General features: G+C 45.2%; 1 protein-coding gene across 1 annotated transcript in view; it reads right to left on the minus strand.

The window, feature by feature from the left end:
• Positions 1-22,880: 22,880 nt before the first annotated feature.
• The window catches only part of LOC147738005 (uncharacterized), a 56,097-nt gene continuing 51,758 nt past the window's right edge, over positions 22,881-27,219 (minus strand). The window contains exon 3 of the mRNA XM_086951195.1: positions 22,881-27,155. Coding sequence (XP_086807321.1) covers positions 24,307-26,040 — 1,734 coding nt within the window. The 5' untranslated portion in view covers positions 26,041-27,155 and the 3' untranslated portion in view covers positions 22,881-24,306. The remainder of the gene's footprint in view (positions 27,156-27,219) is intronic.

Consider the following 27,219-nt stretch of genomic DNA (forward strand, 5'->3'; position numbering starts at 1 on the left):
CTGGCACCTATGGTACTTTCAGTAGAATATTAGATCCAACCCCTGTTTTCCCCCTCAGCTCAATATCCAGCCACCTCCTTAGTTGCTATTTCCCCCTCCCATACCCATCCACCTCCCCTAGCCCATCACGCCGCATTTCACTGACCCCTCACGAGCCCCATACACGCTCTGCGCCCCATATCATCTCACCAACTGTGCTGGTCATAGCATGGAGCACACAGGCACACATACCTACACCATCATCTACCCCCCAACCTCTCAAGAAAATCAGCCAAACGATTCAAGCACAATTTGATAAAACTTCATCCTGAAACACTTATCACTTACCCCTATTTCTAAATACACCATGGTAACAAAACCTTTGATATCATTTTTCACACGAAACGAAGAGCGCAACGGAGGAGAGCATTCTTACCCTTATTTAATGATCTCATCCTCTAGGAAAACCGCGCATGGTCTAGTTATTTATATTACCCCATCCGAGCTCTTCCAAGGGACAGCAACCATCATGATCTGCAATAACGGAACCATCCTCATGCTAAGCCCCACTCTGCCACCCAAGCTACTCCCACCACCAATGCTTAAAATATCACATCGCCAATCCCGTCTGACAGCCACGCCCCAACACTTCTCCGCCCATTACTGGCTTCGGCATCATACGCCACCTCCTGCCACACCACCTCCCCAGCACACTGCACTTCCACTTCCCCAAACTCTCCCCATCTATGCTCCTCTATTACACCGACCACTTCTCACACTGGAGACTCATGCCGCTCCCACGCCGACTAACTCACATATTATACTTCCTCCGAGCACGACTGAGAAACCATATGCACCCCCTATAGATATTGATTCCTCTCCATGCTCGATCATTGCTCACCCCACTAACATCATCCCTTCCATAACCAACTCTACTGCTACCTCGTCCTTGCTGCACAATGTTACTCTTAGCACGCATTCTCCCCATTCCAGTTCACCCCCCCGTTCAGTCGTTGGTACATCATAGGACACGCCATTACCACTTAGATAACACGCTGCCCTCAGACCACTAATCGCACCGAGTACACTTCCCACACCCACACCCCAGCCTGCCACACACACAACTCAGCCATCTACATCCATAACCCACCCATCCACACCCTCACCCCAGCCAGCCACACCCACAACTCAGCCATCTACATCCACTCCTTCGACTATACTAATAGTGGCACCTGAACATAGACTGGACCAGACCACAATGCAACCATACACACTCATAGCACAGCCACCTACCACACTCATAACTGCTCCATACCCCAGACTGGATGAAATCATGATCGCACTTCACCAAATCAAAGAAGAACTCCAAGCTTTTAAAGAGGTGATATTGAGTCAATCATGGGGCGTTAGATCTACTAGACTTCCGAGCAAGCAAGGAAGCTCCCGAAACACCTAACATTCACCTCAAAACTCACTCTACCCAGCTGGAAATCAGTTCCCTCCCATAATAACTCAACCCGCCCAATCCAAAGCACCAATCCGTTTTCGGAAAGAGATCTACTTTCTCTTCTACACTCTTATGAACCCTCTCTTGCGATCCCCCTCACTACCACTGCACTGTCTATCCACATCATCCCCTCAAACCCTCACAGGACTACTAAGCATCGGTATCTGGAGTGGGTCCAACAAGCCTTGGCAACAGCAACCCACGCAAGATAACAAGATTGGCTTCGGTGCAGACCAGCAAGGTCTGAGTGACTCCACCCTTAGAGGGGAGTCAGAGTATATCGGGAGCAACCAGGAAAACTCAGCAAAGGAAAGATTGTCCTTCATGGGGACCCACTAGCCAACGGACTAGAGATTGCGAATGAGCCTCGAGCAGAAATGCACAAAGTGGGCCCACGGAACACTCCTGGAGTGTAGGCTTCTGAGCTTCGGTGCAAAAGGTGCTTGGAGCAGGGTCTTGAAATGCCCCAATGCACAACTTCGGGAAACTTCAGGAGTAGGAGCAGTTGCAAAAAATGCAGGATGTCCAGGCAGAGTGCCCCAGCAACTGGTTTGAACTGAAGTTGCAATGCACAGATCCCCTCTTTAACACACACAAACACCCCCAGGGCCGAAAGGAAAGCCCCCCAGTGGACCCCGAATAGAAGAGCCCAGCTCAGCCCCAGGGCCCCCGGATAGAAGAGCCCAGCTCAGCCCCTGGGGCCCCGGATAGAAGAGCCCAGCTCAGCCCCAGGGGCCCCAGATAGAAGAGCCCAGCTCAGCCCCAGGGGCCCCAGATAGAAGAGCCCAGCTCAGCCCCAGGGGCCCCAGATAGAAGAGCCCAGCTCAGCCCCAGGGCCCCCGGATAGAAGAGCCCAGTTCAGCCCCAGGGGCCCCCGGATAGAAGAGCCCAGCTCAGCCTCAGGGGTCCGGATAGAAGAGCCCAGCTCAGTCCCAGGGCCCCCGGATAGAAGAGCCCAGCTCAGCCTCAGGGGTCCGGATAGAAGAGCCCAGCTCAGCCCCTGGGGCCCCAGATAGAAGGGCCCAGCTCAGCCCCAGGGGCCCCAGATAGAAGAGCCCAGCTCAGCCCCAGGGGCCCCGATTGAAGAGCCCAGCTCAGCCCCAGGGCCCCCTGGATAGAAGAGCCCAGCTCAGCCCCAGGGGCCCCAGATAGAAGAGCCCAGCTCAGCCCCAGGAGCCCCAGATAGAAGAGCCCAGCTCAGCCCCAGGGGCCCCCGGATAGAAGAGTCCAGTTCAGCCCCATGGGCCCCCGGATAGAAGAGTCCAGCTCAGCCCTAGGGGCCCCACAGATAGAAGAACACAGCTCAGCCCCAGGGGCCCCGGATAGAACAGCCCAGCTCAGCCTCAGGGCCCCCAAATATAAGAGCCCAGCTCAGCCCCAGGGACCCCGGATAGAAGAGCCCAGCTCAGCCCCAGGGGCCCCTGGATAGAAGAGCCCAGCTCAGCCCCATAGGCCCCCGGATAGAAGAGCCCAGCACAGCCCCAGCGGCCCCCAGATAGAAGAGCCCAGCTCAGCCCCAGGGGCCCCTGGATAGAAGAGCCCAGCTCAGCCCCATAGGCCCCAGATAGAATAGCCCAGCTCAGCCCCAGCGGCCCCCAGATAGAAGAGCCCAGCTCAGCCCCAGGGGCCCCCGGATAGAAGATCCCAGCTCAGCCCCCCAGGGGACCCTGGATAGAAGAGCCCAGCTCAGCCCCAGGGGCCCCCAGACAGAAGAGCCCAGCTCAGCCCCAGGGGCCCCCGGATAGAAGAGCCGAGCTCAGCTCCAGGGCCCCCGGATAGAAGAGCCCAGCTCAGCCCCAGGGGCCCCGGATAGAAGAGCCCAGCTCAGCCCCAGGGTCCCTGGATAGAAGAGCCCAGCTCAGCCCCAGTGGCCCTCGGATAGAAGAGCCCAGCTCAGCCCCAGGGGCCCCCAGACAGAAGAGCCCAGCTCAGCCCCAGGGGCCCCCGGATAGAAGAGCCGAGCTCAGCCCCAGTGGCCCTCGGATAGAAGAGCCCAGCTCAGCCCCAGGGGCCCCCGGATAGAAGAGCCCAGCTCAGCCCGGCTCCTCCAGAGATTACCTCCAGGATTATTCAGTCTATTTCTACAAACACAGCAGAAGGTGCTGACAATCTCCTACCTGAGCAGAGACCTGTGCAGACATGTCCAGGCTCTCTCCTCCCCCTGGGGCAGGTCTGGGGTCAGAGAAGGTGCAGGGGCAGATCTGGGGGCTGAGGGGGGCAAATCTAGGGTCTGAGGGGGGGAGGGTCAGATCTGGGATCTGAGGGGGGCAGATCTGGGGTCTGAGGGGGGCAGATCTGGGGTCTGAGGGGGGTCAGATCTGGGGTCTGAAGGGGGCAGATCTGGGGTCTGAGGGGGGGGCAGGGCAGATCTGGGGTCTGAAGGGGGACAGGGGCAGATCTGGGGTCTGTGAGGGTCTGAAGATGAAGGTAACTGCCCACCAGACAGGGCTCCTTCCTCCTCTGCAGCAGGCTGGACACACCAGTAGAGGCCGGAAGTGATGTCACCACCGCTGCTGGTGCTGTCTCTGCCGCCAACCCTTCTCCCTTTCTTCCAATGTGTGCTCAGTGGGTTTCATCAGCAGGCGAGGAGCGCCCTCTGGTGGCCGCTGACGGAACCGCAGCCTCCAGGCTCCAGCAGTGAATACATTTCACATAAACAAGCACTTATACCTGTAAAGACCTGGGATTTCAGATGTCACAGATCTGAATGTTTTTAAGGGTGACAGTTCAAGTACAGGGCCACACACTTGGCTGCTGCTGTAGAAAAGTATTTATAGTTTCACTTCAGATGAGCATCTTCCAAACACTGATGTAAAGGACTTAAGAGTATTTAAAGAATGGTGACAACTGGAAGTGACAGTCTGTATTTCAATAAATATATCAGAATTTCAATGAACATATTACGGTCAGTTTTGCAACTAAAGTGGGCAGCTTATTTATTTTTTAAATAATTTCTTTGCAGGTTTTTCAAATCCACAGTAAACAGAGGAAAATACCATGGAATTTTAAACCAGATCAAATAAAATGTGGCACAGGTTCAGCCCTAGCAAGTGTCACACATCAGGCTTTAGACTAACGCATTTTAGTGCGGGGATCCGCATCACCACACTAAAATGCAAATCACACATCATAGCGTTGCTGCTTCTTCCTCGTGATCGCCGGGCTATAGTACATTATGTTAAAGAAGCAGTCATTTGAGCAAGCAGCGGGAGTGCGGACCACGTGCTGGCCAGGGTGGCGCATCTGTGGCAGAGCCGCTCAAATAAAGCACTGAACAGACATGGGCTGAACTGTACCACTCTACACACTGTGCAAAAGTCATTATGCGCTCCCGAGTGTTAGCAGGCTGTTGGATTCACTACTGCGGTGGCTGCGTTTACGTGACATGGTGTCAGAACTGCAACAGTGTGTCTATCTCTTGAGGGGGAGACAGGAAGTTAAGTTACTCCTGTGGCGGGAGGGGCCGCGGTGCAAACAGGCGCAGTTACAAATTGTTTGTGTAGTTTAAGTGGCAGCCACTGCTCGCGCGGCTGCCTCTGCCGAATTGGTCACGGTGCCTCATCATGCCGTCCTGCGACCGGACCTGTTCGGAGAAGAGAGGTCACAGACTGTCATCAAGGAGAGCCGGCTGCATGGCTCACTGAAGTATTTAAAACTAACAGTCCGACAAATTCCGAGCCTGTAGCTCTGCTCACTGCTCTCCAGGCTCAGGGTGGTGCTCCATTCAGATGTCCCTTGATTGACTTATTTACTGATTTAAAGCACTGACTAGATTTTTTATATTATTTTGAGTTCTTCTGACTGAGGGCCTCCAGTCCATGCTCAACCTCTCAGTGCTGCTCTGCGGGAGTTCGCGCTCACACTGGCACCAGGTAGGAGTGTTTTTAAGTCCTGCTGTGCCCCCTGCTGTCTCATCAGCCCTGACCCCTAGGCAGAGATTCCGTCTGGGCGGGACTTTGATGTAAATAAAATAAATCATTCTTCATGTGTGTTGCAGGAATGGGGGGGTCCTTGTGTCCGTACAGACGAGCTCTGTGCTGTATTATTTTCAAAAGGGTCTTATGTTATCTGTTGGCACAAAATCAGAAACGCCACTCCAAATACGCTGAACCAGCTTCTGTGGCATAAAATTCAGCACAGGGATACTTGCCAAGCCAAGCAAGGAGATATCTTCAGACATCGCTGGAAAGAACCAAGCTTACGGATCCCTGGAACACTCAACTTGGACATTCAGCTTTCAACAAGTTGGCATAGAAATGTGTAAAACAAAGTGCGGTGGTAGAGGACAAGTTAACCTTTGCAGGTAGATCCCATGCCTGGATGACCTTGAACTCTTACAAATTACTTGCACCACGAAAGTACTTTAATGAGGGCTACTCCAAAGAGATAAAAATGAAATTGTTATCGCACAGGCTGGGTATCCTCCCATGCATCCAGCATCTTCCACCATGGCTGAGGGCCATAACCTAAAGCACGTGTAGGATGTGCAACTCCAATCAAGGAGACATCTTACACCTAATCTGCCCCTGTAAGGATCTACATCAAGAACGGTTACTGCTATTAAAAGATCGCCTTAAGCAGCTAGGTATCCGCGCCAGGAGACAAGCAGTGTTGGCTTGTTTTAATCCGGGAAATACGCAGCTGAACTGCAGACTAGTAAAATACTTAAAGCTGGCTGAACACAAAACACTTAATATTGGAATAGCCATATAAATAAGCCACACAAGTAAGAAGCCCTAGTGGTGCAACTAATTAATAACCCGGGACTGGCTTCCCTCAAAGGATAGAGCATCAGCACTTTTCTTGAACAACAATTTTTGAGCAAGAACTAACAACAAGAACAATACATTCTGTAGGGCACCTTAACACGCCTACACCCAGTACCAGCTAGGAACAGCAAATGCACTGCAATTTATATTGCAAACAGATGAACCTTGCCATCGCCTGCATAGCCGACTTTCTTTGTATAGTAATTTTGGTCCCTGTTTTATGGTTTTTATCATTGTACATCAATATTTTAATATTTTTTTAAGTAAATGTTGCAATGGTTTTAACACCTTCGACGCTCATGACGAGCTCAGCTCGTCATGATATAGCCCTCTCATACACTCATGATGAGCTGAGCTCGTCATGAACAATGGGAATCCAGAAGAAGCAGCACAGGAGGGGAAAACCATTAGCAGCGATGGTGTTAAATAACGATGCAAAATAAAATAAACAAAGCTTGAATCTATTTTTAAAAGGCACAAACCAGAGCTTGTAACTTGTCAATTACCTGAGGTGGCAGCTGCAACTGAGGATTCTGCAGACCGTCAACTGTTTAATGCAGCACTGAGCCTCCAAAGTCAAGAGGGGCCCAGCACCAGCTGCTATCAGCGGAACGCCAGCACCAGTTCAGGCGATTGGCAATCTAGCAGAACACTGTAGACCCAAAAGTTGGTAAGTGGCTTGTCCAGAAGATGCGAGCAATCAGTGCTGATAGAGTGATGCATGCGGTTAGAGGGGTGACGTATACCTATGAAATGTTATAGGCAGTATTTTAAATGGAAACATAGTAAAAGTGCTGTTACTTGTTATCTATAGGACCTATTCGCTCCTCCTAAGTGCTGCATCTTCCATTAAATGTATTACAGCAGTGTGGAGAAGTGCAGATGCTCTTTCTTTTAAATTAAAGTAGTGCAGGTACTCAGTACCAGACACCAGTCACCATCTGCTTAGTTAAAGCAATAGTTTACATGAAGAATGATCACTCTGGTAAAGTTTTGAATCATGGAATGGCAATTTTACACAGGAGAGAGCGGTGTAAATTATCTGCAGTGCAAGCAGGCATAAAGCCAATCAGATGGCAGAATTCCCAAATTTTGCTATCTGGAAATGCTGATATTCCTCCAAAACTATTAAACAGATTTACACCAAATAAACAAAAGCATGCTTTCTAGACCAAGACCCTTCTCCCTGCCAAACCTGGGGTAATTCCGTTCACCCGTTCGACCTGTAGCCTTGTCTAAAGTTTCCTATGGAAATCGCATGGAGAAAACACATTTTGGACCCCCTTTTTTCTTGGCTTCCCTTGACAAATCACCCCCACACTTTCAACATAGGAGCTGATATGAACAAAGAATTATTTTGGAAAATGTCATGAAGATTCATCAAACGACACCAAAGTTATACGCAAAAAACAAAAAATGCTCTTCCTATGGAAACTTGGTCCTAACTATAACTACCTACTAACGACCACCAGTAGGTACAAACTATATATGCATATATATGCTAGTTGAACTGTATTGTATGTAATGTATTGAATGTAATGAATTTTGTGGGACTACTTAACCTCCAGATGTTAATAAAATCTCTGGTTGAATAAAGAAAAATAATTGAATAAAAAAATAAAAATGAGTGGCATTTGTGTCCCTTCCGCTTCTCATGTAAGAGGCCCCAATATCGGAAGGTGTCAACCTTATCGAGGCACACCCCTCCATGCACCATTGATTTTTGGCAATATGTTTCCCGCCAAATACACCCCCACTTTAACCTTGAACCGGAAAGTGTCATGTGAGGTAGTAAACCTGTTACAGTCATTTTTTTGTATTAGGTTCCTTTTCTAATATTAGCATATGCTTCGAGATTCATTGTTTATGTTATCTTAGTTTCATTCACCGGTTCCGACTAGTCCGTTTTCTATTACATCTCACTCACATCTCCGATCTTGTTTGGTAGTCCATTCTCTCTGTTTGACAATCCTTCACCGCGTCACATTAACGTCACTGATACCTTGGTAACCACTCATTGCTAAATACTTCCGGGAGTAGACTTCTCCTTCTAACCGGACAACTGAATGCAGTATCCTGATTCAACTATTCCGTACACGTCACGGTAAGCTTTCCACTAACGGGCACCCATTTACTTTGGTCAACAAAAAGGGGGTTGCTAGACTGTTCCTTAAATTAGAAAATGTGTGTAACTGGCGTGGCCAAGGGTGAAAGTGTAACACCTATGGGCATCCATTTTGTTGGAAATATTTGCCTCACACACCCATAAGGGTGTCATGCTTCATTATCGGCGTTGCTCCTCGTCGGGGAGGCGGTGCAATCCCCGACGGGCTCACCTCAGAGAAGGGCTCTTTGGAGGAGATCTTTTAAATCCAACTGCCTTATGGTGAAGTGAGGGTGTGTGGGTAGTTAGGAATGTAGCCTAGGTGGTGATTAAAATGGAGTAGAGGGTACCAGAAACTACTTTATTCAGGGGGTCCCCTACAGCAATTAAAAACGTGAATCTAATAGTCTAGGTGCCAACAAGTTAGGTGTAGTGGCCCTAGATTAGATTAATAACGGAGTGGTCAACATGTTTCTCACATGGAAAAAGTATCCGCGATTCATCAGGACCTCAAGTAGATACGAGTAAGGTCTACAAACTATAAACACCATGCAGTATGTCATGTGCCTAATGCCGCAATTGTGCAATGCTGAAAGTTACCTCTGTAGCTTTGTCCTATACCTGGATGGAAAAAATACAAATACATAATTAGTAGCATGGATGATCACCAAAGAAGAAGTATATGGTGATAGCCAGAGTAACACACAGTGTTATGCTAGTGGAAGTGTACTAGCGTAAATTCGGCGTGCCTGTATTGTGACAAGGTGGAATAATACTGTCACTAACTACCCACACACCCGCACTTCACCATAAGGCAGTTGGATTTAAAAGATCTCTGCCAAAGAGCCCCTCTCTGAGGTGAGCCCGTCGGGGATTGCACCGCCTCCCCTATGAGGAGCAACGCCGATGATGAAGCATGACACCCTTATGGGTGTGTGAGGCAAATATTTCCAACAAAATGGATGCCCATAGGTGTTACACTTTCACCCTTGGCCACACCAGTTACACACACTTTCTAATTTAAGGAACAGTCTAGCAACCCCCTTTTTGTTGACCTACGTTGTGGGCACAAGCTGTGACTGGACCTTCCACTTCTCTTAGTGGTAATTAGTGCCCTCTTGATCGACCGATCACCCTCCCTACTCTTGATAAACCACCCGTTTACTTTACCTTTTGATAACATCGGCATGTTACCTAGCTCTACTTTTCTCCCGCATGTTGGACTCGCGTGCACCCACGCTCACGCTACCTTTTGGGCTCACATTTCACGATTGTTTTCTCAAACCCAGCCAGCCACGTACCCGGCACCTTGGTTCGGATTCCGGCACCTTGGTTCTTATTTCTAATTTTGCACTTCTTTTCACTATCACTTTTTCACGGGCACATTCTTTTTTTTTAAATCAGCACTGCATGGTATTTAATACGTAGGACATTTCCTTAAACACGTCTCGTTTTCTTTTCTTCATTGACAGAACATTTATCCCCTGGAAGAAAGCATCTCTGTAATGCCGAAATGCATTGGGATTTATAAGAGTGCATTTGCGAACATTCAAAGACTTTTTTGAAGTAATGATGTTCTTGTGAATATAACAAGATGAATGGAAAAAAATAAAAACAAGCATTGGTAAAACACCCGATTTTTATCGTGGATCTTGGTGAAACCTTTATTTAAGGACTAGCAAGGAGCCCGGGGGACACTTCTCACTGTATGAGCAGTGCTACCTTCAGCATTTTTCTCGCCCCCTGTCGGAGGGCGATACTCCGGAGCACCTCACAAATTCTGAAATTACCAACAAAAGCGCTGTGCGTCCATCTATACCCTATTTACAGTCTAATTTAAACCACACCCAGATATCACTCCATAGACTCTGCAGAGTTTCCATCAAGGTTCTTGGAGTCCCCTGTCTAGCGCCCCCTATTAATGGCACTGGACACTGCCCTCTCTAACAGCAAGCAGACAGATCACTTTAAGACAGTTCAGCGAGCATCGTCAGGGCGAGGTTGTGACTAGATGTATCTGTTTCGTCTGGAGCTGGTGTCTATGGAGGTGACCAGCTGGCTTTCATTCTCCTCACTCCTGCTTCTTTTATCAGAACTTTTACAAAGTTCTAGCCTTTGCATCTAGCAATGTGATAAGTTGATTGTTCGCGGTAGGGGCCAGATTACGATTTTTCAGAATAAGGCGAGGGGGAATCAACCCCTTTCCAAAACTCAGGAAGAATATTTGTCTCTTAAGAGGCCACAATCTGTCTGCCCAAAAAACAGGGCCTGCATCATAAACAGGGTGTCCCGCTGCTCCTGGCCCATCATCCAGCCACTAAACAATACTTCCTTTTCCATTTGAGCTGAAGAAAGTTTCACATCATGTCATGTTATTGTTTAGGAATAAACTCCTCCTTTGAATTGCCTATGGAAAGAGCGGAGATACGTCGAAGGCACCCCTTAATTGTAAACTTATGTCCATAGGGTTCCCTCGGTCAGCATCAAAGTCATTTTCAAACATCTACAACTGTTTACAGTCTGTCTTTGCACAAATGTCATGAGATTAGACCCACTGCCCCTCCTGTGCTCTCACACTGACCTCTAAAGATGATTTAAGAGGGACACTGTCTCAACTTGCCTCCGACACAGGGTTCTTCTTTGCAGTTATATGAAGCCTTGACTTTAATCCCCACTTTTCCAGCTCAAGGTCCCTTCTGTGCCACAATTGTCCTCAGATGACTCTTGCCTTCATCTGCGGTATTTAATCAGTACTTTAGATGCACTACTTTACCATAGAGCCACAAATCAGACTAGCGTCAAGAGCCCTTTGTGGTCAGTGTGCGCTATATTCATGATTCATTCTTTTGTTCTAATGCAGAATATAAGGAATAACTTGCTTTTCCCATAAGTTGCCACCGAGAGCAGAAGTCCAGTCGAGCTGTTCTTTCACAGATCCATCTCTTTCCATCTCTTAAACTGTGATATAAAATTGAGGGCAGATTTTATATTTTTTAACAACTTAACCCCAATGAAGAATTCTAGTTCCTAGAGAGTGGGTGCTTTAGATGTTACATCTCCTGTCTAAATTTTTGGTGCAGTGGGATCAAGGTCTCCTGTGGAGCAGGGGTGGGGAGTGGGCGATACACGGCATATTACACTTTGTAGGTTTCTGAATATCCACAAGCTTGTACGTTTGTGAGCATTTATACATCTAGAGCTGTCCCACCCTACAACAGACCCCCCCCCAGATTCGGTGAGCATAGGGAAGGGCTTTCCCCATGGGGAAAATGAAAAATAAGCAGTAGAAGAAACTCATGCAGCGCAGCACAGAGGAGAACGTCACCCTTGGCGTGCTGCGGGAGAGGGAAAGGGCAGGAATGTGCTGTATTTACCACTATGAAGAAAATCCCTGTCTTTCCACTTTGCTGGTGCACAATGTGCTGCCTAGCGCCCACTCGAGCACCCCTGGACCATGCGTTGTAAGCACTTTCCTGCACAAAAACAATCCTCTGAGACATTTTCCTTTCTGTGTGTGCCGCACCGACAGGAAGAGGGAGTAACGAGGAGAGCTAAAGCTTTTCCCCATCTCACCTCACCTCACCCGGGGAGGTGTAGGTTTTTGACGCATTCCCAGGTATACCAGCAATGCACCAAACGCCAAGGGTGGATGCGTGGAGACACCCCCGCTCCACCCATGGAACCGCTCTCTGGGGCAGAGTAATGCAACGCAGCGATTTGCGCTGTGTTGTGTTACTTTAAATTTATCAAGCAACGCAAGGCCATGCAAGGTGACCTTGCGCGGCTTGATAAATCTTACTTAGTAGTTGTGTCTCCCTTGCGGACCATTGCTTGATGCAAAGATAACACAACTATTTGATAAACCTGCCCTGTGTGTGGATTTTCACAGCTTTATGGTTCCAAGTGCTTAAATGTCTGCTGTGTGGATTTCGGCGCAACGAGAACAGGAGCCGGGGTGATGTCACATGACATTCCCAGTGGTACGTCTGGAGAATGACAGTGAAAGTTTGCAATCATCAAATAGTAACTCTGCACCGGTACATCGGCATGCTTTTACGAGTGCACATATTTGTGCATTAGAGAATCATCACTGTGGGCAAAGGTGCTGTGTCTCTCAAGACACATTTCATCCTTAAGTAATAATAATAATAATTATTATACTATTATTGTTATTATGTTTAAATTTATATGGCGCAACAACTTCCCAGAGGTGTACCGTCGCCTTACGGACACAAGCTAAACAACAGAGCAGCAAGAGAAACAAAACTAACAAGAGAGACAAAAAATTCCTCTGGTTCCCTTGTGCTGTGGGTGTGCTAACCCCCCCCAAACTTCCAGGATAGAATGCGCAGATTCTCACAACCTTTAACTTGTGATCATTTGTAGATTCTTACTATTCACAGGGGGCAGGACTGGTCCTTCCAGTTGCCATGGGAGCCAAATCCGAAGGGTTGGCCTTTGTTGTTCCCTTTCTTCCCCCATCTTGCAGTGTCCCAACCTATTGTAGGATTGGGCTCATGAGGATTTAAAGAACTAGACGCACTGTGCACCCCTCGGTGGCAATATCTTCATTGTGCCTTTTACGCCTGCACAAGAGCAGGAACAGATTACATACATCATGCACCTTTGGAGTACAGGGTGGGCCCACCGAAGGTGGCAGTGCCCTTATTGTGCCCTTGGTGCCTGTAAGGGGTGAGGCTCAAACCGTGAACCCCCCCTTAAGATGGCAATACTATTCTTTGTGCCCCTTACTCCTATACGAGGTGAGGATCAGACTAGACACACCGTGCATGCCCCCGTAAGGTGGCAGTACCCTTACTGTACCTGTTGTGGTCCTGTGTTTTCAAATGCAGAGACCCCTTTCATTTTGGCATGAAAATATGTCTTATTAAACACACAACCAGTAATGAACTCTGAGTCCATCAAATGCGCACTTCTAGTCTATTCTTCGGTTCTCTAAATGTGCCATGAAGCCATGATGATCAAGCTTATGCAAAACACATTCAGTGACTGCTTAGTTTAGAGGTTATCCCAGGCCTGTCAGAAACACTGAATCTGACTGTTCCAATTCATAATTCTATTATAATTTTTATTTCAATCACTTTCTTTAGCCTTCTTTATTTTCGTAGAAGGTTTGAGGTCCTTAAACACGATCAAGCCCTGATCTTTGGACTGGGTAAGAGTGGTCTGCTTAATTCAGACACTCTGTTCATCACCACCCCCTTTTCTAAATCGTTTTTGGCCACTATAGGTGTGGCAGGGTATACTCAGACATGAGTCCCTTTCTCACTGCACCATCAGGATTCAAGCAAGCCGGGCCGAAGACGGCTGTAATGCCAGAAACCGGTCCCCGGTAGCTTGTCTCCTTTCTGGTGAAGAATTGGCTTGGTAGTTTAGTCTGCCCTGTTCCCATGATGCACTGGGCCAGGGACAGACTGATTTGCATATAGCCAGGTTCTGAGCTGGGATGGTGCAGTGAGATAAATAACGGTGATGGATCAAGCCCTGATCTTTGGACTGGGTAAGAGTGGTCTGCTTAATTCAGACACTCTGTTCATCACCACCCCCTTTTCTGAACCGTTTTTGGCCACTATAGGTGTGGCAGGGTATACTCAGACATGAGTCCCTTTCTCACTGCACCATCAGGATTCAAGCAAGCCGGGCCGAAGACGGCTGAAATGCCTGAAACCGGTCCCCGGTAGCTTGTCTCCTTTCTGGTGAAGAATTGGCTTGGTAGTTTAGTCTGCCCTGTTCCCATGATGCACTGGGCCAGGGACAGACTGATTTGCATATAGCCAGGTTCTGAGCTGGGATGGTGCAGTGAGATAAATAACGGTGATGGATCAAGCCCTGATCTTTGGACTGGGTAAGAGTCGTCTGCTTAATTCAGACACTCTGTTCATCACCACCCCCTTTTCTGAATCGTTTTTGGCCACTATAGGTGTGGCAGGGTATACTCAGACATGAGTCCCTTTCTCACTGCACCATCAGGATTCAAGCAAGCCGGGCCGAAGACGGCTGAAATGCCAGAAACCGGTCCCCGGTAGCTTGTCTCCTTTCTGGTGAAGAATTGGCTTGGTAGTTTAGTCTGCCCTGTTCCCATGATGCACTGGGCCAGGGACAGACTGATTTGCATATAGCCAGGTTCTGAGCTGGGATGGTGCAGTGAGATAAATAACGGTGATGGATCAAGCCCTGATCTTTGGACTGGGTAAGAGTGGTCTGCTTAATTCAGACACTCTGTTCATCACCACCCCCTTTTCTGAATCGTTTTTGGCCACTATAGGTGTGGCAGGGTATACTCAGACATGAGTCCCTTTCTCACTGCACCATCAGGATTCAAGCAAGCCAGGCCAAAGACGGCTGAAATGCCAAAAACCGGTCCCCGGTAGCTTGTCTCCTTTCTGGTGAAGAATTGGCTTGGTAGTTTAGTCTGCCCTGTTCCCATGATGCACTGGGCCAGGGACAGACTGATTTGCATATAGCCAGGTTCTGAGCTGGGATGGTGCAGTGAGATAAATAACGGTGATGGATCAAGCCCTGATCTTTGGACTGGGTAAGAGTGGTCTGCTTAATTCAGACACTCTGTTCATCACCACCCCCTTTTCTGAATCGTTTTTGGCCACTATAGGTGTGGCAGGGTATACTCAGACATGAGTCCCTTTCTCACTGCACCATCAGGATTCAAGCATGCCGGGCCGAAGACGGCTGAAATGCCAGAAACCGGTCCCCGGTAGCTTGTCTCCTTTCTGCTGAAGAATTGGCTTGGTAGTTTAGTCTGCCCTGTTCCCATGATGCACTGGGCCAGGGACAGACTGATGTGCATATAGCCAGGTTCTGAGCTGGGATGGTGCAGTGAGATAAATAACGGTGATGGATCAAGCCCTGATCTTTGGACTGGGTAAGAGTGGTCTGCTTAATTCAGACACTCTGTTCATCACCACCCCCTTTTCTGAATCGTTTTTGGCCACTATAGGAGTGGCAGGGTATACTCAGACATGAGTCCCTTTCTCACTGCACCATCAGGATTCAAGCAAGCCGGGCCGAAGAAGGCTGAAATGCCAGAAACCGGTCCCCGGTAGCTTGTCTCCTTTCTGGTGAAGAATTGGCTTGGTAGTTTAGTCTGCCCTGTTCCCATGATGCACTGGGCCAGGGACAGACTGATTTGCATATAGCCAGGTTCTGAGCTGGGATGGTGCAGTGAGATAAATAACGGTGATGGATCAAGCCCTGATCTTTGGACTGGGTAAGAGTGGTCTGCTTAATTCAGAAACTCCGTTCATCACCACCCCCTTTTCTGAATCCTTAAACACGAGCAGCGCTGGTTCCATTTTAGCCTCAGTTTCCATTTGCGTTCGCCCGGCTGAGCTGAAGTTCACAGTCAGCATCTTGTGGTCTTTCACAGAACTTGTGAAAGTGGTCCCCATGTCTAACCACCCATGAGCCTGAATTGTTAGCCTATCGGATGCCACAAATCCAGTCCATCCTCTCAATATCTACAGCTCAAGGTTTTAGAAGTTGACACTTGTAAAGTAAACACGAGCTAAAGAGGACGCAAATGCTCAGGGGCTTTTTACATCGGTGACAAATTTGCATCCAACCAGTAGAGTCCAGTTAGATTTAGAGTCTTAAGATCCCTGTTTGTTTCTGAAAACATAAAATAAAAATCAGTGGTAAATACCTGCTATGAACCCCAGAACTGACCACTGATTCAGAGGGACACTTGCCCCGGGTCACAGATCCAGATGCTCTGGCACCAGGTGTCACCTTACATGAAGAAGCGCGAGACGAGACTCCGCCGAGACTCATGCTGCACTGAATGGCGCTGGGGCAATGTTTGTCTCTAAATAAACACAATGTCTTTGCCCTTGAAACAGCTGACAAGCGTTTCCAGACAGATTACAAATCTTGTTGTCCCAGGTCTGCTCACCACCACAGAACCTCTGGAAATAGGAAGGTTATTTATTGATTCGACTAGAACCAGCATAGCGGCTAGAGATAGCACAGTGAGAGTGTTTGAGCTATAAATTGTGATAATAATGTTACAGGTTTTCACGGTTGTTTTCACTGCTCTGGAAGTACTTAGCTGCGTCTCATTTTTATCTACTGTGATGTTACCATACAACATTGTGAGCACCATATTCAGATATTTTAAAATAACTATTTTAAAATGAATGTCACAATTCATACCCTGTTCTGATGATCCTTAAAAGTGTCTCTGAATCTATTAGGGGACTGTTAATAACCCAGAGAGCGCGAGTCCCACACCTTCAGGAATACTCAGTGGGTTGTGCGGGCTACATTTAACGCAGACTTCTTAACTCAGTGGTGGTGCACCCAACTAATTCATTCAGCCTGTGGGTTAGAAATCTAAACCCTGTAGACCAGGCCGCTAGATCCCACAATCTGCAACATGGTCTTTACTCCTGTATGGGGTAAGGATCAGACTAGACACAACATGTGCCCCCACTTATGGTGGCACTATCGCTGTTGTGCTCTTTACTTCTCTATAGGGTGAGGATCAAACTAAACACAGCTTGGAAGCCCTGCCCACAAGGTTGCATTTCACTTCTCGTGCCCTTAATTCCTGTTCGGCGTGAGGATCAGACTAGACACATCATTTGTCCCTTTTAAGTGACAGTACTACTTATAGCTCCTTTTACTCCACTATGCAGTGAGGATCAGACTAGATGCAACTTGTACTCACTCTTAAGGTGGCGATACCCTTCTTGTGCCCTTTACTCCTGTATGAAGTGAGGGTGAGACTAGCACAACTTGGTCCCATCTTAAGGTGGCAATACTCTTGTGCCATTCACTCCTACATAGGAGTAGGCTCAGACTAGACACACCACGTGCCCCTTCCAAATGCTGAATTAGCTTCACAATGGAACTATCATGCCAGAAATCACTGTGGTTTGCGATGGCAAACAGTCGGTGAGGGGCTCTGGGAATGGTGCAGAGAAATGGCCTTCAGTCCTGCCCTGTTTATCATACCCGGGCAAAGCTGTGATAGAGAATAGCTAAACACAGAGAGAAGGTACACGCTGCGATCAATCTTAAGAAACTGTTATTATACTGGGGCAAAACTGTGATGGAGAATAGCTAAACACAGAGAGAGAAGGTACGCTGTGCGATCCATCTTAAGAAACTGTTATTATACTGGGGCAAAGCCGTGATAGAGAAAAGCTAAACCCAAAGAGAGAAGGTACGCTGTGCGATCCATCCTATGAAACTGTTATTATACTGGGGCAAAGCCGTGATAGAGAATAGCTAAACATAGAGAGAGAAGGTACGTTGTGTGATACCTCTTAAGAAACTGTTATCATACTGGGGCAAAACTGTGATGGAGAATAGCTAAACACCGAGAGAAGGTGCGCTGTGCGATCCATCTTAAGAAACTGTTATCATACTGGGGAAAAGCTGTGATAGTGAAAATCTAAACATAGAGAGAGAAGGTACGCTGTGCGATCCATCTTAAGAAACTGTTATCATACTGGGGCAAAGCCATGATAGAGAACAGCTAAACACAGAGAGAAAAGGTACGCTGTGCGATCCATCTTAAGAAACTGTTATTATACTGGGCCAAAGCCGTGATAGAGAAAAGCTAAACCCAAAGAGAGAAGGTACGCTGTGCGATCCATCCTAAGAAACTGTTATTATACTGGGGCAAAGCCGTGATAGAGAATAGATAAACATAGAGAGAGAAGGTACGTTGTGTGATACCTCTAAAGAAACTGTTATCATACTGGGGCAAAACTGTGATGGAGAATAGCTAAACACCGAGAGAAGGTGCGCTGTGCGATCCATCTTAAGAAACTGTTATCATACTGGGGCAAAGCTGTGATAGTGAACATCTAAACACAGAGAGTGAAGGTAAGCTGTGCGATCCATCCTAAGAAACTGTTAGCATACCAGGGGAAAACTGTGATAGAGAATAGCTAAACACAGAGAGAAGGTACACTCTGCGATTAATCTTAAGAAACTGTTATTATACTGGGGCAAAGCTGTGATAGAGAATAGCTAACAGAGAGAGAAGGTACGCTGTGCAATCCATCCTAAGAAACTGTTATCATACTGGGGCAAAGCTGTGATAGAGAATGGCTAAACACAGAGAGAGAAGGTGCGCTGTGCGATCCATCTTAAGAAACTGTTATTATACTGGGGCAAAGCTGTGATAGAGAACAGCTTAACACAGAGAGAAGGTACGGTGTGCGATCCATCTCAAGAAACTGTTATCATACTGGGGCAAAGCTGTGATATAGAATAGCTAAACACAGAGAGAAGGTGTGCTGTGCGATCCATCTTAAGAACCTCGATGCACAGGGTTTCTATGTGCTGCTTCTGCTAAGTTTTAGCACAGAGAATTTGGAAATCACAAATGAAACAGTATGTACAACATAGCTTCCCGCCCCACATTGTAAGAGAGATGAGTGCTACCCAAAGATGCTGGTATACGCCTCATAGATCACTGCGGTCTTCAGAGGCAAGACTCATAAATGTCCAGAGGGTAAAATAAGCCACCGGGGAGGAAGAAGCTTTACTGGGAATGCGGCCAGAGCATGGAATGCTCTGCCATTATATCTGCGAAGCATGACCAATCTTCTGGCCTTCAGGAAGGCACTGAAAACATGGCTGTTTACTATCTGATCTTGGAATGATTTCACTCCAAGTGCACAGTGATCTTGCCATCCTCTCCCACGCCTCTCCCACGCCTTTCAATCCTCTGTCAGCCTTCACACAGCACCAGGACACCTCAGGGTATCAGTTGCGCTGTACAAATACCAATAACATTACCATACTCACGTGTGAACACATTTCACCTTACATATATGTCTTATCAGTATACCATGACTATCGCTGCGAGGCATCAGAGCTCTGTACATGGTCCAGGACCTAGAGAGTCAACATGTGATTAGAGGGGAGATTGTTTCTAAGAGTGATAGAGGACTGTTAATGCGTCACAATGTGATATTCTTTAAAGAGGTGCATTTTCAGCTCTTTTCAATCACAATTTGTAGCTCAGACAATTTCATATATGCCTGATGTATTATTTCTATTACAGCTCCTTCTGCATTGAGACAAATCGAGAATGAAGGGATTGTGACAAGGTCGATGAACACTAACAATATATCCTTTGAAAAACCTCACATTTTTAACTGATGGAGCGCAAAGAGCGATAGAAAGTGATGAACTGAGAAAAACGTATTCTGGACAATTACTGGAAATTAACATAAATTGAAAACTAACAAAAAACTACATAACCACAGCTGTGTGAGCTGGAAGTTGATTATTTCTCAATATAGCCCTTGTTTGTGATTAACTTACAGTGCTAATGTGATCATCCGCACTATAAGAGATGGGAGCCTTGGGTGTCTGGCCACAGAAGCTCATTTACATACAAAGGGGGTGATGCCTGATCACAACGCACAACACAACTGGTTTACGTAAAATGCTTGCACACATCACAGTGTAAAGTGACTCAGGTAACAGTGCGACCGTTGTATGACATGAGTGGGCGGTCTTAGATGTTGAGACATGAATGTCTGACGGGTGCATCTTTAGCTCTTTCAACTGTTCGAGAGAGGGTGGTAGTCTCAAATACTGGGAGCACATCTACCAACAGCTTTCCTCATAATCTTTACTTTTTGCATCTACAGTGGGTGCAGATTCCACCTAAGACAGTAACCGTTGTCAGGTAGGTGATCTGCTTCCTGGAATCAGCCGGCTTTGCTTTTCCCTACTACGGTCGGCAATGGTAAATGTGTCTTCCACTAAAATGTCACTAGCTCGCTTTTGGTAACGTGGCTTGAGTAATAAGGCCACGCTCATAGCTAAATCAAAACAGTGGATGTCACAAATTTCAATACAATGTTGAAAAAAAGAGACAAAAAAATTCAAAATTCAAACAAAGTTTAGAGAAACAGGAGTATTTAATAATTATTCAGGAGTGAAAATTAAAACCAGGTCAGTAGTTTAAGGGTTATTAGCAAAAACAACTGTCCCAAAGGAATTAAAGGATTCATTAGTTGTGTGTTCAAAACCACAAAAAAGGAAAATGAAGAAAAATAGCAGATCCACTGAACCAATCAGGAAGTCACATACAAAAAAGTAGGGGATCTCTCTAGCCATGTTCGAGGGGCACTGGTAAGTCCAATTTTTGGTGATGATCAACACTGGAATTGGATGTATGACATTACCACGCATGCTTTTACAACGCATGCTTTTACAACGCATGCCATTACAACGCATAATGCTTTTGGGTGCTGGATAGTGAATAGTTTAATTTACTATTCCAACTCCAGTCCCTGTGGACACTAGGGAAGGTTATTGGATAGTAAATTAACCTATTCCCTATCCTAGAGCGCCCCCCAGAGCAATGCGTTGTAATAGTTTGCGTTCTAAAAGTTGCGTTGTAAAAGCACTTCGTTGTAAAAGTTGCATTGTAAAGGTTGTATACCCTGGAATTTGATGCAATGTTTAGGGCTCAATCAGTTCCAGAAGCTGACGAGATGCGCAGAAGTGTCATGAAGTGCAAAATTCCCACAGAGTAGAGATGGGTCATCAAGTTGAACCTGAATTCACGGCCATCAAAATCTATAAAACTTCAGGCAGTTACAACAGCTGCGAAGTCTTCGGAGCTTCCAAGTTATAGAGATGGTCCAAGGTTGATGATAACAGCCAAAGCATGGAACGCGGTGTGAGACAAGCAGCGTACTGGAGCTCACGCTGGAGTTTCAAACATGCAACTTGTTACCGCCAAGGTGTATCACAGCAGGGTTAAAGGTTGTTCAGCAAATCAAACCCATATCTCACTTATCAAAGTGGAAAGGATACCAATAAAGGCAGATCAAGGTGCAGGAATCTCAGGGTTTGGGCTCTCTGTGCTTACAGTGTAGCCGTACAGCGAGGGTGTTCATCGTATAAAAATATATACAAAGGATAAGACCTCAGAACCAGGTAAAAGCAAAGTACATTTCTATGCTTATGTTGTGGTGAAACCAACAAAATTAGGTGAAGAGAAGGGAAAATAAAAAAGCAAATAACGATAACATGGTTAAGAACATGGAGAAATTACCTGATCCTACTACGGTAATGATAAATTGCTGCTACAGGAGGCCCTCAGGAGGCGGGTGATGTAGCAAGTCCAGGACAATTACTTCAAGGTATTCATTGCCGCTCCCCAGCGAAACAAACACACCGGACAAGTGCTCTGGTGTTCGCGCAGGACCATCCCATTTTCTCTAATACAGCCCAAGTGCCCGCGTCCACTTTAGCATTACCACAAAAAGGAAACACTCCGGTTGAGTCGGACACCTCGAGCTTATTAACAAAGGTACCTTACACCTGTGAGTAATCTATACATACAAGGATGCTTGTAGAGTAACTTTGCCAGTTTTAGCTATTCACCATTACGATAAAGTTACTCAAAAGTGTGGACTTGCACATCTGCACACGCTTAAACAAAGGTGGAGTAAAATTTACAAATGTAACTTACTTCGGCCAAAGTGGAGCAATAGAAAGTGCAGCACCACGCATGGCCAACCACTGGTAATGCAAAGCCCTCCCATTGAAAATAAAGGAGAGAGAGAGACTTAAAAATCGTACCCATTTGAAAACAAAGATAAAATAAAATTATGTATTTTGCCTTTTAAAAATACACACTCCTTCAAAAGAATGTTATAAAATTACATATATTTAAAAATACTTTCAATGAATTCTATAAATTATTTTTTAAGGATGTACCCCTCCGAATAGAGGTGAATGAGGCAAATCAGTAATTTGGAGTACATAATAAGAAAATCAGATGATTTTAGCTCGTTGGGATTTTGAAACAGATTTGTGAGAAAAACTTTTTTTGACATTTAAAATCAATTAAATCTCTAAGTAAACTGTGAGTTATTATTGTAGCATTTTGTAATTTGTTCTATATTTAAAGTTTATAACATTTACATTTGTATTTAACATAAAAATATTGTTTCCAAGTGTAATAAACAATTTGAATATACTTTATATTTTTACACAGGGAAAACTCCACCCAAGTTGAATATATAGAAGATATATTTGTATTAAGATTTAATTAAAGGTGCCCCACCTAAATTAACATTTATAATATGTATTAATCATTTTTAAATGTATTGTATTGTAATTGCATGTATATAGTGGTTATTACCCCTCACGAGGCATCAAATCGCTTTTTCGGAGAGTAGCACACTACTACGGAATCCATTAAAGGATTAGTGCTGAATTAGTATAGTGAACATTGAAATTAATTTGAGTGGTGGACAAGTTAGTCTGTTATTTGGATTGAAAATATGAAAATCTCTGCAACGTGGTGTCACCTGATTGCCTGAAATAACCTGAAATTTGATTTTGGCCATTAATTATAACATATGTAATTATACTTCACTAAAAATTAATGTTATATTAGTGTTGTAATTCAACAAATGTTATTAAAACATTGTAAAAAAAAAATCTTTTTCTTTTTAGATATTTTTTGCCTTGAATGACATTTGTTTAGATTTTTAATTAGTTTAAAATATTTAATTTAATGTCGTTTTAATTTATGTCTGTACCTCCATTATTATTAATGGGAGTGGGTTGCAGTTCCAGTGGATGACCATGCGCGATGTTAGACTCTAAGCTCGGGTACATTTACAACTGTTTTAGGTACATCATGGCTGTTGTGACTTTAGAGGTGTGGTTTGTAAATAGCAATGGGTTTACTCCTTTGTGGGTGAGTGCTTGTTCGTCCCTACACCCCTCCTTACTCCTCCCATAGCCCCTCCCCTTTATTCATAAATATTTCCCATTTTACACCCACTCCCTCTCTGTCCCTCTTGCATTTACTACCAAAAAGTATATAAACATGTGCAGAAACTCTGCAGTCGAGGCAGGCAACTCCACAAAGAAAGAGATAGGAGAGGCAGAACGACAGCACATAATTTGTGAATCACATTTTCTTGTATTTTAGTTGTCCTATAGTAGTTTATGAATACACCTGATTATCTGTGAGACTCTCTTGGGTGTATCTGATGAGATTGTAAAGCATGTGAAACTGTCCTCAGTCGATGAGAAGCAGGTCCATTTGTAGCAAAAAGGATATAGAAAGAGGCCGCTGAAGTGGATCTTTGTAATACAAGGGCGTGTCCCCTAGGAACAGAAGTCATTAGGACTATTTACGTTGGAGCCAAGAATGGTTTGCATATGGCTGGCGTTGTCTGTAGTTGCACAAAGACTAGAGAATGATGTGGTGGGATGGTGCTGAGATCAACTACCAATCATTCCATCACTTTTAGTTTTTCTCAATGATCAGCCGTAAGTGGCACAGACATGAACAGACGTTGGTTCCATAGAGATCTACGAGAAAGGGACTCCTGCTGCAGCTCCCTGGTGAGGCTCATTAAGGCTGGAAACAGTTCGAAGTTACATGCATTCCCGACCCTTGGGGCGTGGCCTCAAAGTTCAGTATCAAATGGACTTTGTGGGTCAGAGCCACAGCTTATAAACACTCAGGGAACGAAACACACTGAATGGAATGAGACCACAAATAGTTACAAAAGAATGAGGTTAATTCAAGCATTTCCATCCCTCGCTGTGTGCTTTTCTCAGTAGACGGTTTGTTGGACAATCAATGGATTGATGTTTTTGTGGGTGCTTTATGTAAAAGTTTTGCGATGCTGAAGGCTCCTCCTCAGGGTTCACAGTGAGCACCTTTTATTCTCCCACATTGGCTCGCTTATGTAGAAAGGTTACATTTACAAATGAAGTTTTTGTCACATTGAGAGCACGGGTAATTTTCTTTCTCGTTGTTTGTTCTCTCTTGTTGAATGAAATTGAATCTCCAGCAGAAGCTTCCCTGGCATTTAGAACAATGACAAGGTTTTTTTCAGGTAAGTTCTCGCAGGTTGAGTGAGACCAGATTTTCGACATTTTCAGCATTCAGAGAGCTAATCAGGTTTTTTCCCAGTGTGAGTTCGCTCATGGTGAGTGAAAGTTATTTTATGACTGAAGCTTTTCTGGCATTCAGAACACTGATACGGTTTATGCCCAGTGTGGGCTCTCTCATGTACAGTAAGGGTGGATTTCTGCCTGAAGCTTTTACTGCATTCGGAGCACTGATACGGTTTCAGCCCAGTATGGATTCTCTGATGTTCAGTTAAACTGGATTTGTAATAGAAACTGTTTTGGCATTCAGAGCACTGATACAGTTTAAACCCAGCGTGGGATCTTTCATGTACAGTAAGGCTGAATTTATGACTGAAGCTTTTCTGGCATTCAGCACACTGATACGGTTTATGCCCAGTGTGGGTCCTTTCATGTACAGTAAGGTGGGATTTGTGCCTGAAGCTTTTACTGCATTCGGAGCACTGATACGGTTTCAGCCCAGTATGGATTCTCTGATGTACAGTTAAACTGGATTTGTTATAGAAACTGTTTGGGCATTCAGAGCACGGATACAGTTTATAGCCAGTGTGGGCGCTTTCATGTACAGTAAGGCTGGATTTACGACTGAAGCTTTTCCGGCATTCAGAGCATTGATAAGGTTTTTGGCCAGTGTGGGTTCTTTCATGTAATTTGAGATTGGATTTGCTACTGAAGCTTTTACAGCATTCAGAGCACTGATAAGGTTTTTGTCCAGTGTGAGTTCGCTGATGTTGAATCAGACTGCCACTAAAACTAAAGCTTTTTTGGCACGTGGAGCACTGATATGGTTTTTGTCCAGTGTGGTTTCTTTCATGTAAAGTGAGATAGGATTTGCGAGTGAAACTTTTGCAGCATTCAGAGCATTGATAAGGTTTTTGGCCAGTGTGGGTTCTTTCATGTAATTTGAGATTGGATTTGCTACTGAAGCTTTTACAGCATTCAGAGCACTGATAAGGTTTTTGTCCAGTGTGAGTTCGCTGATGTTGAATCAGATTGCCACTAAAACTAAAGCTTTTTTGGCACGAGGAGCACTGATATGGTTTTTGTCCAGTGTGGTTTCTTTCATGTAAAGTGAGATAGGATTTGCGAGTGAAACTTTTGCAGCATTCAGAGCACTGATAAGGTTTTTGTCCAGTATGAGTTCTTTCATGCAATTTGAGATTGGATTTGCTACTGAAGCTTTTCCAGCATTCAGAGCACTGATACGGTTTTTGTCCAGTGTGAGTTCTCTCGTGTACGGTAAGGCTGAATTTCTGACTGAAGCTTTTCCAGCATTCAGAGCACTGATACGGTTTTTGTCCAGTGTGAGTTATCTCATGTACAGTAAGGTTGATTTTCTGACTGAAGCTTTTCCAGCATTCAGAGCACTGATACGGTTTTTGTCCAGTGTGAGTTCTCTCATGTACAGTAAGGCTCCATTTCTGACTGAAGCTTTTCCAGCATTCAGAGCATTGAAAAGGTTTTTGTCCAGTGTGGGTTATTTCATGTAAAGTGAGACTGGATTTGGTACTGAAGCTTTTACAGCATTCAGAGCACTGACACAGTTTATGCCCAGTGTGAGTTCTTTCATGTACCGTAAGGTTGGATTTGCGAGTGAAGCCTTTCTGGCATTCAGGACACAGATAGGGTTTTCGTCCAGAGCTAGTTTTCTTATGTTTAGTGAGGTGGGATTGAGAACTAAAGCTGTTCTCACATTCATTGCTCTTATTCGAGTTGTTTGTTTCTCTAAGTTGGGTTTGTTCCTGGATACATGCCATCTTAAGACTGAATATGATTTCTGATTATGTACTTGTTTGTTTCAACTCAGCATGACCTTCTAAAATACATTTCAAATGCTCTTCTTAACATATGTATTTAACTAATTATAGTTTTTTCCTAGAGATCATCTTCTTACCTTTAAAGGCACCGATCTAACTTGTCTTTATAAACTTTCACTGAGGAGCCCCTTGTATTTACTAAGATGCTCCTCATGGATAAATGTTTTCCAAATTATGCCCGGGTGAATTTTCTAAAGCTTAATTAGTCTCATTCAGTGATTCTAGTTTATCACATTTGATTTAGGAGTTTTAAAGGCACTGATAAGGTCTTTGGGCTTTAGAGTTTGCCTGTTAAGTATGTTTGTTCATACAAGTAATGGCAGGTAATTAGGCCATGCCAGGGTGGTTTATGAATTATCAATAGTGTAACACTGGCCCCTTTTATACTTTCTGTGCCAATGTATGCTTTTTTTGCTCAGTGGCTAAGACAAGTACATGATCCACTTTGGAAGTTACAGGACACTTTGAAACTACTCGGATCAACCCAAGAGACAGAGTCGGTGGGGGAAAATCTTCCTATATTGGAAATGATAATCTGGCATCTTTGCCGAAACGACATCTAAGAAAGAGCATTTTCAATTTGTTTCTTTTAAACAATCTTTTCTCTCCTCTGAATCACAGGAGACGGAGTCAAAAGCTTGCACTTGTAAATCGTGGATATTAGTCTTTTTGACGGTTCTGTCACATCACAACACGTCTACGGATGCTGATCTGTTGGGGAGGGTTTAAGTCTCCAATGCATTTCTCATAAACCATGAAACAGAATTTACAACACTGAGTTTTCTCAAGTGCCCTGTGTGGGTATCAGTTGTGGCCAATGTTCTCCTTACTCTCAGTTACTGACACTTGGTAAACATTTATGATCATTTTCCTTTAGGGATTTGACAACTTTCACATTCACCAGTTTCTCCGCTCCAACATCCTCACCATTCCTGGCACATAGAATGTGTTTCTTCTATAGAGCTCGAGAATGTTTTAACTTTCCTTGAAATACTCCTTTTTGTTGTGTTTCACTGATATTGAAACCTTCTTTTTTCTGTTCATGCTTCTGTCACCTGTAGAAATGGAGTCAAAAATTGTAAATGAACACAAAGACAAAATATTTGTGACTTTATACTT

This window comes from Lissotriton vulgaris, chromosome 1_1, assembly GCF_964263255.1.
Source record: "Lissotriton vulgaris chromosome 1_1, aLisVul1.2, whole genome shotgun sequence".
Taxonomy (NCBI): domain Eukaryota; kingdom Metazoa; phylum Chordata; class Amphibia; order Caudata; family Salamandridae; genus Lissotriton; species Lissotriton vulgaris.